The 11,737-nt window shown below is 34.7% G+C and overlaps 2 protein-coding genes across 2 annotated transcripts; both read right to left on the reverse strand.

Annotated features, from left to right (window-relative positions):
* Positions 1-513: 513 nt before the first annotated feature.
* On the reverse strand, positions 514-4,172 carry LOC141613223 (uncharacterized). The gene is made up of 2 exons (XM_074431962.1): positions 2,503-4,172; positions 514-1,093 (listed from the first exon to the last, which is right to left on the reverse strand). The coding sequence occupies exons 1-2, from the start codon at positions 2,944-2,946 to the stop codon at positions 659-661; spliced, it is 879 nt and encodes a 292-aa protein (XP_074288063.1). The 5' UTR covers positions 2,947-4,172; the 3' UTR covers positions 514-658.
* A 665-nt stretch (positions 4,173-4,837) lies between these two features.
* LOC141613224 (uncharacterized) lies at positions 4,838-5,820 on the reverse strand. Its single transcript, XM_074431963.1, has 2 exons — positions 5,744-5,820; positions 4,838-5,301 (listed from the first exon to the last, which is right to left on the reverse strand). The coding sequence occupies exons 1-2, from the start codon at positions 5,793-5,795 to the stop codon at positions 4,943-4,945; spliced, it is 411 nt and encodes a 136-aa protein (XP_074288064.1). The 5' UTR covers positions 5,796-5,820; the 3' UTR covers positions 4,838-4,942.
* Between the last annotated feature and the right edge of the window lie 5,917 nt (positions 5,821-11,737).

The raw sequence follows: 11,737 nt of genomic DNA on the forward strand, positions 1-11,737 counted from the left end.
TCACATATGGATTTATGATTGTTGCCATTGTGTATAATGTGACCATTTTATAAACTTGTGTTTTTTACACACGTTTTGACACATGTTATAAAGCACAGATGTTATCATTTTAAAATGTGACCCCTTTAACTTAAATAAACATGGTAACATATGGCACTATGATTGTTGGCATTGTCTATAATGTGACCATTTCATAAAGTTTGTGTATTGTAATCAGGACCTATAATGTTTTTTAAAAAAACTTTTACACATTTTATAAAGCAGAGATGTGTAGTCATTTTAAGGTAGAATGTTACCCTTCTACCTTATAAATTAGGAACTATACTTTTAGTTAAAAATGGTAACATATGGCCTATGATTGCTGACATATGGCACTATGATTGTTGACATTGTCTATAATATGATAACACCTGCTTAATAAAATTGGGACATATTACTGTAACTACATTACTATTAATAAAGTGACCACACGAGTCTTAATTGTCACAACACAGGTAGTTCAGAAGTTGTTTTCAAAACAAGGACTGTTTCACAGTTCCTTCACATCCCGAAGCACAAAAAGTGCAGTCTCAAAATAATACATCCTTAACAGTACGAAAAGCTAAAAAGTCTTCATTATTAACAACTGACAGTTACATTAACTTAACGCGACCCCACTTCATTTCCTCTTACCGCCCCCAGGCTTTGGTACTGGACGGGTTTGGCCACGGCTGACATCCTTAGAGCTGTTGTTAACCAGACCTTGCGGACGATCTCTAGCACGAGTGTACCTGAGCTCGTACGAGCGGCCTGGAGCCTGTGTGCCAATGTCCTCTATCCCCAAGGAAAAAGAGGGCGGGAGAACCACGTTCTCTAAAGCCTGGTCCACCTGATCAAGCATGGCAATAAAGTCGACATAGGATGCGGGGTCACCATCCAATTTCTGCGTCAAGGTCTCTTCCACTTCACCCGCTGCTTCACCATCTTCGCTCTGCTGTTCCCGCACCTGCTGAGACAATGGAGGATCCGCCACCATTTCTGCTGCCACTTCACGATGTAAGCGCGAAATCAACCTCTGGTTCCTCTTTGTCTGGTACCATTTCAGTACTCGCCCCTGTACATGGATAAACATGACTTTTTAAACACATAGAACATTGGCACAACCTCAATACCCCAATATAAGGTTCAACATACCTAGCTTTTAATAACACTTTTTAAGACAAGTAGATATCACACCTACTATGCTCACATTTTAACATTGAATCAAAATGTAACCAACTTTAGACAGAATGACATCATTTTAAATGATCAACAAACACCTACATATCACATCTATTATGGTAACATGTCATCAGTCCACAGGAATATCAGTAAATTTAGTCACTTTGTGACCATTTTGAGTTTTAAACACATAGAACATTGGTACATTCTGACAACTTACACACAAACAACCTTCTGTACTTAATGAAACTACATATCACAACGACCGTTGGCACATTTTAACAGTCAATCATTATGTAACCATCATAAGTCAGAATGTAACCATTTTAAACAGATACCTACAGACAACTTTCTCCCCCATTTCATACTACAACACCTACATATCTGACCGATGATGGTCGCATGCTCACAGTCCATAAGAATGGTTACATTCCTTATCAGAATGTCAACCTTCACTGTATTAAACAAACAGAACATGATGTCATATTTTAATCTAAAAGAACTACATATCAGAACTACCAGGGTCACATTTTGAAAGTAGATCAGAATGTAACCATCTTAAGAAAAAATGTGACCATTTATAGTTTAAAGACACACTACATGTCCTCATATTACATACTATAACACCTACATATCACAACTACCAGGGTCACATTTTGAAAGTAGATCAGAAAGTAACCATCTTAAGTAAAAATGTGACCATTTATAGTTTTAAGACACACTACATGTTAATATTCCATAATAATGGAACCATGGCTTGCCAAAATGTCACCCTTTATAGTAAAAAACAATCAGAACATGATGTCATATTTTAATCTAAAAGAACTACATATCAGAACAACCAGGGTCACATTTTGAAAGTAGATCAGAATGTAACCATCTTAATAAAAAATGTGATCATTTATAGTTTAAAGACACACTACCTTTCCACACATTACATACTATAACACCTACATATCATAACTACCAGGGTCACATTGTGAAAGTAGATCAGAAAGTAACCATCTTAAGTAAAAATGTGACCATTTATAGTTTAAAGACACACTACATGTTAATATTCCATAATAATGTTACCATGGTTTGCCAAAATGTCACCCTTTATAGTAAAAAACACACAGAACTTGCTGTGGCATTTCATTCTAACACAACTCCTACATATCAAAACTAAATTGGTCTAATTTCATAAGTAAACCAGAATGGGCGCAATTTTATAAAAAATGTGACAATTTCAAAGATTTCAAGACATAACATGCTGTCAAATTTCAAACTGCAACAAACATAAATGAATGTGGTCGGACTTACGTCATTGTACAGACGGCGCAGATCCTCATCTGAAGGAAGGTCATCTGGTAGTGCGAAAGACACAGTCCTACATCCCTCGTCCTCGGCAGTCGAACCTTTCTCCAGCGGAGGAGCTTCGTCCTGCCTGACATCTTCCGCTTCCTGATCGGCAATCGTACTTTTCTCCGCCGGACGAGCCGCTTCCTGCCTGATAGGTTCCACGTCATGATCAAGTCCTTCAACCGGTAGTCTGTAGAATGATTTCTCCAGATGAAGGGATATAGGATACGTGGTCAGGTCCAACACTCCTATCCCGAAGCCCTTATGGATGGTGTAAGCTTTGCACTCCTCTTTAACTCGCTTCTTCACTGCCTCATATGGCCAATGTTGTATCAAAGGCAGTCTTCTGGCCTCAGGCTCACCCCTCCAAATCATTCGGTGAAAGTAGACTAACTGAAAGAACATTTAGCAGCCCCCAATACTTTTGGACTCGTTCCCTTTCCATGATTCAATAGAATAGTCAAACTGATCCAGTATGTAAGAGCACCAGTCCAGCTTTGGTATGGCAGCAACATCCTCCACTGCCCCAAGCAACCTAGTGTCAACACGATTGTGAACGGTTGGGACCAAGAACGATCCCATCGCAAACAAGACAAACATTTTCTTAAATTCTGATCCACCTTCCACCAATTGCAGCATCTCACCCCTAACCTTGTCCAACACTATTTCTTTGTTCGGTAAAGCACCGAACCTCTCTCTCCATCCGTGCAATAGCTCCTTATCGTCATTAACAGTTGGCACATCCTCACCCCCACATGGTAACATAAAGACATCATACACATCATGTTTACTGATTGAGAAACGATCAAACCTGTTGAATAACATCAGCCTAGTGTGCGTATCGTAGTGCTCCAACAACCAATCAACCACGGTATGAATAAACCTAGACGCCTTCAGTTCTAGAAGACCTCCGAACCCAATATCTTCCACATCTTTCCTCTGAGCTGACGATAAATGCTGTATGACATAGTGCAGGGACGTTGGTGATCCATGTCCCTCGACCGCCTTCAGTTTCCTATGATAGGAGATAAACAATTAGTCGTTAAAGAAAAAAGATAACATGGGTAACATGAAGTGAAGGCTGTAACATGAAGAGAAACAATTCAATGGTTAACATACGTTCCTTCCTTCCTTTGTCGTTTCTTTTTCTGAACCACTGCCCCCTCGGGTAACTTTCTCTTCGATCCCTGACCAACCTCCACCTTCTTCGGTCTTTCGACAACAGCTGCTACTTTTCAAGAATCTGCTGCAAATAATTGGTCAACTTTGTAAACTTCAAAAGCATGCCACCATACTGCCTAGTTATGTTACCATTTTAGCATGCAAATCTCCCTAAAAACAAGCATACATATTTACATGTAAGATTGTCACCACACAACATATTACAGATGTAACCATCTCTGAGGAATAATGTAACCATTTTAGAATGTGTTCTATAAGGCAAGATGGTTACAGCTGAATACTAAAGTATATGTTACCATGTTAACATATATGCAAGATGGTCACATAATAAAGATTTTATAATGTCACCATATGTTACCATGTTAAGATATTTAGCCTTCCCCAAGGTAGTCACATTTCTACGAAAAAGTGGTCACATAACATAGATTTAATAATGTCACCATTTTTAATATAGATGTTATGATGTTAATTCATCTGTGTTCATCTAATGTCTATTATGTTACCATGTCAACATATTTACAAATCACCAACATAGTTACATTTCTTCACAAAAGTGGTCACATAATATAGATTTGATAATGTCACCATGTTTTACATAGATGTTATGATTTTAATTCATGTGTGTTCATCTATTGTCTATTATGATACCATGTTAAGACATTTAGGCTTCATCAAGGTAGTCACATTTCTTAACAAAAGTTGTTACATAATATACATTTGATAATGTTACCATGTTTTCTACAGATGTTGCTATATGTAGTCTTCACTAAGATGGTCACAATGTCCAACAAAAATGGTCACATAATAATGATTTAATAATGTCGCCATGTGTTATACAGATGATGTTACCAGTTTCAGTTAAGTACCCTTCACTAAGGTGGTCACATTTCATCACAAATACATGCCACAAGGATATGTTAACCATTTAACATTTATTCAGCACAAGACAATGTCGTCACATTTTAAATATGACAAATATGTCACCTTGTGTTAGCATATCTGTTACCCTGTCAATATTAGTTCAGGCCAGTCTAACAAACAGTGACATTTATTCATCACAACAAATGTGGATACATTTTACAACTGTCAAATTTGTGACCATGTCTTATGCATATCTGTTACCCTGTAAATATTACCTCAATTCACCCTAACAGAGCCACATAACGCTAACCACGGCACATTTATCAGTTAAATTGATCACATTCGTCAAATAAAATGGTCACATATGAACCTTACCGTTTACCACGGACGATTCTTCCTTCGTCTTCTTCTTTACACCAAGAGCCGCTGCCATTTTGACGACTTTATCAAGAGCGTCTGCCAAACCCCCATCCTCTGACTTTTTCACATGCTTATCTTCCTCATCACTTCCTTCCTCCTCCTGATCACTGTCTTCTATGTCCTCCTCCTGACCACTGCCTTCCTCCTCACCACTGTTTTCCGACTCCTCTGAAATCTCCTCTGAGCCATCACTCTCTTCATTTTCTTGCGTATCCACCGGATCTCTAAAGGAAATCCCCGATGTCGCTTTTTCTTTACCCTTCTGCGTCGCAATCTTCCCTTTACCTTTCTTATCACCTAGTCATCCATCAATAGTGGAAATATTAGATTTTGTAAAACCCAATAAATTATTCAACCAAAAATTTACATGCATGCATTATTCAACAAGAAAATTGTAAAAATCAAATAATTATGACAGTGTTTATTCAACAAAAAAATTGTAAAACCCTAATCTGACAGTGTTTATTCAACAAAAAAATTGTTAAACCATAATCTGACAGTGTTTAATCTGACAATGTCATAATACTCACATTTTAATCAACAACAATGTCATAATACTCAACAAAAAGATAATTATTCAACAAAAATATCTGTTTATTCGGTTTATTAATAAAAAATAATCATTTGTTTATTTGGTTTATTCAACAAAAATGATGATGAATACGATGAATAATGATGAAGACGAATTTGTTTATTCGGTTTACTAAAAAAAAGCAACATCCCTAAACAAAAATCATACCATCCATTGCTTTCTTCGGCGGTGTCCTCCTAGCCATTTGTTTCTTGCCCATTGTGATGAAGACGATGAATAATGATGAAGACTATTTTGCATATCAGGGATGATGAAGACGATGAAGATATTGAATATTTGGGTTTTTCTAGGATTTGAAGAGAGAGGGTGTGGATGATGAGGAAATCTGATGAGAGAGGGAAGGAAATTATTTGACTGGGATTTTACTAGGCGGATTTGATGAGAGAGGGGGATGAAAACCGTCAGAATGGGAAACCCAACCAACAATTTATTCTTTGTTTATTCAAAATGTCAAATCCCTCCTCTCTCTTCTCTTTTTGTCATTTCCCATGCTAGACGGGTCATTTTCGCCCATTTACAACAATATGGTATCAATTTAACCCGTCTCTCCGTTGTGACGGATACCTTCCGTCACAAGGGAGACTAATTGCTCTGGCATAGCCGAGATTTTTCACGAGCAAAATATAAATCTTTAGGTAATTATTGTTTTCTACGAGTATATAGTACTCCGTATCATAGATTCATAGCAAGCGTATCACTAATCTTGTCACCTTAGTAAGTACACCGATAGATAACACATCACAGAAGTAATTTCTTTTTTATCGTCTAACCTTTGAAAGTACAACAATAAAAAATAGAAAATATATTATAATGTAATTTCTTTCCATGTCGTCCAACATTTTTAGTAATTTCAACAAAAATAACATACAACAACAACAACAACAACAACAACAACAACAACAACAACAACAACAACAACAGAGCTTTAATCCCAAAATAATTTGGGTCGGCTGACATGAATCATCCTTTCGAACCGTCCATGGGTGAACGCACGCCTCAAAATGCGAATAAAAAAAGGGAAGATGAAAAACAAAAAGGAAGAACGAAAATGTAATGGAAAGCCAAGGTAAACTTAGAGGTTTTAAAATCGAATTCCGGCTTTCTTTTATAAAAACTTAAAATTTAAATCGAGAGAAAAGATTAAAACGATTTTTAAAAACCGAAATAGAATTAAGGATCCGAAATGAACCAGGTAAAATCTATAAGAAAGTGGTTGGTAAAAAAGTGTAATAAAGGAAAGAAGAATAAATAATTTAATTTCTTTAAATTAAATAAAAAAACACTAAATATGTAAAAAAACATCAAATACTAAAAATCCACATGTATCCTTTCCCTCCATTGTGCCCTCTCCGTCACCATACTCTCCTCAAGCCCCAGAACTCTCATATCGTGCTCTATCACTCTCAACCATGTCTGTTTCGGTCTTCCTCTACCTCTAGGGACATTTTCAGTTCTCCAAGTATCCAGCCTCCTAACTGGTGCGTCCATAGGTCTCCTTCTCACATGGCCAAACCATCTTAGTCGGTTTTCCATCATCTTGTCCTCTATTGGCGCCACTTTTACATTTTCCCTAATCACCTCATTCTTTAACCGATCTTTCCTTGTATGTCCGCACATCCACCTCAACATGCGCATCTCCGCCACACTCATCTTTTGAATGTGACAATGCTTCACGGCCCAACACTCGGAGCCGTAAAGTAGGGCAGACCTAATTGCCGTGAGATAAATTTTTTCCTTTAATCTTTGGGGCATATCTTTATCGCATAGAAACCCTGAAGCACTCTTCCATTTCAACCATCCCGCTTTAATTCTGTGAGCCACATCTCCGTCTAACTCCCCATATTTTTGAATAATAGATCCTAGATATATGAAGAAATCCAAATACTCAACAACATTCCCATCGAAAATAATACTCCCCGCCTCTGTCGATCTCAACCCCGCCACCTTAGTGAACTGACACCTCAAATACTCAGTCTTACTCCTGCTCAGCCTGAACCCACGAGTCTCTAAAGTCTGCCTCCACAATTCCAACTTTCTCTCCACCCCCTCTTTTGTCTCATCAATCAACACAATATCATCAGCAAACATCATACACCAAGGGATGTCATCCTGAATATCCTTTGTCAACTCATCCATAACTATAACAAAGAGAAAATGACTAAGTGCGGAATCTTGATGCACCCCGATGGTAATAGGAAATTCTTCCAAGTCAATAAAAACCATATGTAAGTCCTTCTTCTTGTCCCGATGGTATTCCATCAACTATCTCATGATAAAAATCGCATCCATAGTCGATCTCCCGGGCATAAATCCAAATTGGTTATCCGAGATGTCTACACATCTCTTAAGCTTTTGCTCGATTACCCGCTCCCATAACTTCATCGCATGACTCGTAAGTTTAATTCCCCGATAATTGGAACACTCTTGAACATCACCTTTGTTCTTGTACAAAGGGACAAGAGTGCTTCTCCTCCAAGCCGATGGCATCTTGTTGCTCCTCCAAATCTTGTTGAAGAGCATGGTTACCCATTCGATCCCTTTCTCCCCGAAGCACCTCCAAACGTCTATGGGTATACAATCCGGTCCCTCTGCTTTCTTTGACCCCATCTTCCTTAACGCCTTTCTAACTTCACTCTTTTGTATTCTACGCACAAATTCCCGATTAACCATGCTTGGAGTTATCTCTACATCCCCAAAACCTTGTTCCTGATGTTCATTGAATAAATTATCAAAGTAAGAACTCCATCTAGTCCTTATTTCCTTATCCTGAACCAGAACCTTGTCGTCCATATCTTTCACACACCTAACTCTCCCAATATCTCTTATGTTGTTGTAAAAATAACATACTATATAATGTAATTTCTTCTTATGTCTTCGAACAAATTAGGCGATATAGTACATAGGATCGGGCAATTTGAAGGTCCTTTTAAGCCAGGGTGAGGTCCCAATAAATCACTCCATTGATCTCCAATATCTATAAATCTATAAATATTATTAAAAGGCTAGATATTAAACGCCACATAGACAAATGTGACATGACAACAATTAATTGTGAGGAATTACTAGCATAGTAGTACACATGAAAAAAAATATCAATTCCACATTTAAAAGTTACTCTCATAATTAATGATAAAAAACTAAATTTAGATAATTTTAATTTCATAGGATAATTTTTAAATCACTCTCATGCAAAATGGATTTAATAATAATAATAATCTATAAATATAATTAAAAAGTAAGCCAAACTATCAACCATCAACTATATGTCTTATTTTAATTTCATAAGATAATTTATTAACCACTCTTATGCAAACCTTGACATTACATTTCTCCTTACTCCATATTTATGTATGTAAAATCAATAACTCTATAATCTAAATACAAAATCTATATATCTAACTTAAAGACATGCTAAATTACCTATCATAATCTACATGTCATATCTATACAATAATATAATTAAAAGGCTACTTTGAGCATATGTATAAGACATGCGACAACGTAGAATCACTAAGAAACTTTCATTTGATAATATGTGACTAATTAATAATATTTATTCATAGAATTAAGATAGAATACTTATTATCACATTTATGACCCTTTATTCATCTCTAACTCTTCATTTTCTCTTTAACTCTTCCTTTTCCTTTTTGATGATTCCTTTCTCCCCATAAAATTTAACTTCTTATTTGATGTTAAGTTAATATAAGTAAAGTCTTTAAAATAAGCACTTTTATTTTTTACTCTTTTTTTCTAACCTTTTGGCATATTCATAGGTTATTGAAACTTTCCATTGCATATAATTTTATTAATCATTTGCATTGTGAAAAAAATAAAGTTATATCATACATAAGATTTGTATTTTATTTGGTATTGTTTAAATAACTTTTATTGATGTCAATTTGTATTTCTAACCTTGATTTATTTTTGCAGATGGAATGGTACAATTTTCTAGAGGCGGCAATCATTGACACGACCCGAAAACACGACACGAACCCGACACGAAGTTAGCGGGTTAAGGTCAAGACGTTTTGACCTATTTAAGTAATTGGGTTGACACGACACGACACGAAACTTAAATGGGTCGGGTTAGGTTTGATGTCTTTTGACACGAACCCGACACGAATAACCCATTTATTTAAAATTGTCATAATATATTTGGCTTTGATCAATAATTCAACAAAACAACTTAAGAATTAACATTTTCATTCATCATGTTTGAAATATTAGGATTATAAATTGTAGTTTGTTGTATTAGTTTATTGGGTTAAACGGGTTAAGTGGGTTAAAAATGACCTGCTTAAAGATAAATGGGTTAAACAGGTCGGATTGGGTTATAGAAAAATTAAATGGGTCGGGTTAGGGTTGAGTCAAATGACCCGTTTATTTAATTGGGTCGGGTTAGGGTTGGGGTAGTGGTGACCCGTTTAATATTGACACGAACACGAACACGACACGACCTGATCTGTTTGTGAGGTCTACAATTTTCTTATTATTGCAAAGTTGGATTGTGCAGTTAATTACGTTATACATAAGGTATGTTCTACGAGTTTTGTTTGTTTAATTTATATAAGCTTATTGTAAAATGCACAATTTTTTGTAATTTATCCGCTAATATCGCTTTATGGTAGATTTATTTTATACTATCTTTATGTAAACCCTCTTACAAGTTAAATTTATGTTTGTTTCTTATTCTATTTTTTTAGGTGATGCTTCCTTTGTCTTCTCATAATATTAACATAGTGTGTTAAAAAAAACTACATGGAAAATGTGTAGGCAACAGAAGGATTTAGTTGACAAAAACTTGATATCCGTCCTTGAACCATGTTCTAATGATATTAAAACTTATTTGGTACGTAATTGTCTCACTTGATATAAAAACAAAACATTTTTGGTTTTTAATTCGAATTTAGAGGATCTTAGTAAATTGTTTTTTTATAACTCTGTTTTTGTAAAAAATAAAATACAATATAGTTAAAAGGCTACTTGAAACATCTAATTTTAATTCACATGTCATTTTTATATTGGTTAATATTAAGGCTACATCAGACTTATTTATTAAAATTCTTCATAAGATTTACTAATATTTTTGGATGGAACTCATAATACCCATCATGATTTAAATTATAAAAATTAAGTAACAATTTACTCTCATCATTTAAATCGTATAATTTGTCCATCTAACTCTTCATTAACCATAGAGATAGTAGTTAAAAGGTCTTATATGTAGTAAATAAAAAGTCTAATAATTTGGATTATAAAGCTACTAATAATAATTTTTAGTGGAAACCATAAGATCATGTACTAAATTACAAAAATAAATTAGGAATTTACTCTCATTATTTAAAATTTTAAATCGTAAAATTTATCCATATAATTCCTCATTAGTAATAAAGATAGTAGCTAAAAGGTCTTATATGTGGTAAATGAAAAATCCAATAACTTGGATTATTAAAGCTTCACAATTTCTCATATTGTTACTTTTGATTTATTTCAAAGCCATCTTAAATATTGTAATTAGCACACTTGCGAAAAAGTGAAAAATAAGGTGTATATGTGCATGTGATTCAAACGTTCATAGTCTTCTTAAAAGTACTCCATATTTCTATCTTTTAAGATTTTAAAATTTTAAACGTTTAATAAGTTATATAGTTAATTTTGTAATTAAGATAATGTTTATTTAATTTTAATTTTAATTTTAACTATCTCAATTTGCAGATTATTGATTGTGAGGAGGCTACTAAAAAGTGGAGATTACATTATTTGGATCTAAATGTGAAAAACGAAAATATATTTTTTACTCTTTTAGTTGGCTTACAAAGCATCACCATTCATCATCGGCGAGATTCTCTATTTTACATGTATATTTTTGATAAAAAGTATAGACATTGAGGAAAAGTTAAATAAATAGTATCCATTTAACTTTCTTAAAAAAACCTATCAGATATGTAACCGCGATCTTGGAGTGCTTTGTTTATCGATCTAACGACGCAACCGTTTTTAGCTTAATTATTTATGACGTACATCATAAATACATAAAAATAACAAATTTGTAAAAAATTTAAACAAACATTTATATTTATAAAATTAGCTATAGTAAATTGTTGACTACAAAATATTCATGAATAATATTAACATGTA

The sequence above is a fragment of the Silene latifolia genome, chromosome 11 (genome assembly GCF_048544455.1).
Source record: "Silene latifolia isolate original U9 population chromosome 11, ASM4854445v1, whole genome shotgun sequence".
Classification (NCBI taxonomy): domain Eukaryota; kingdom Viridiplantae; phylum Streptophyta; class Magnoliopsida; order Caryophyllales; family Caryophyllaceae; genus Silene; species Silene latifolia.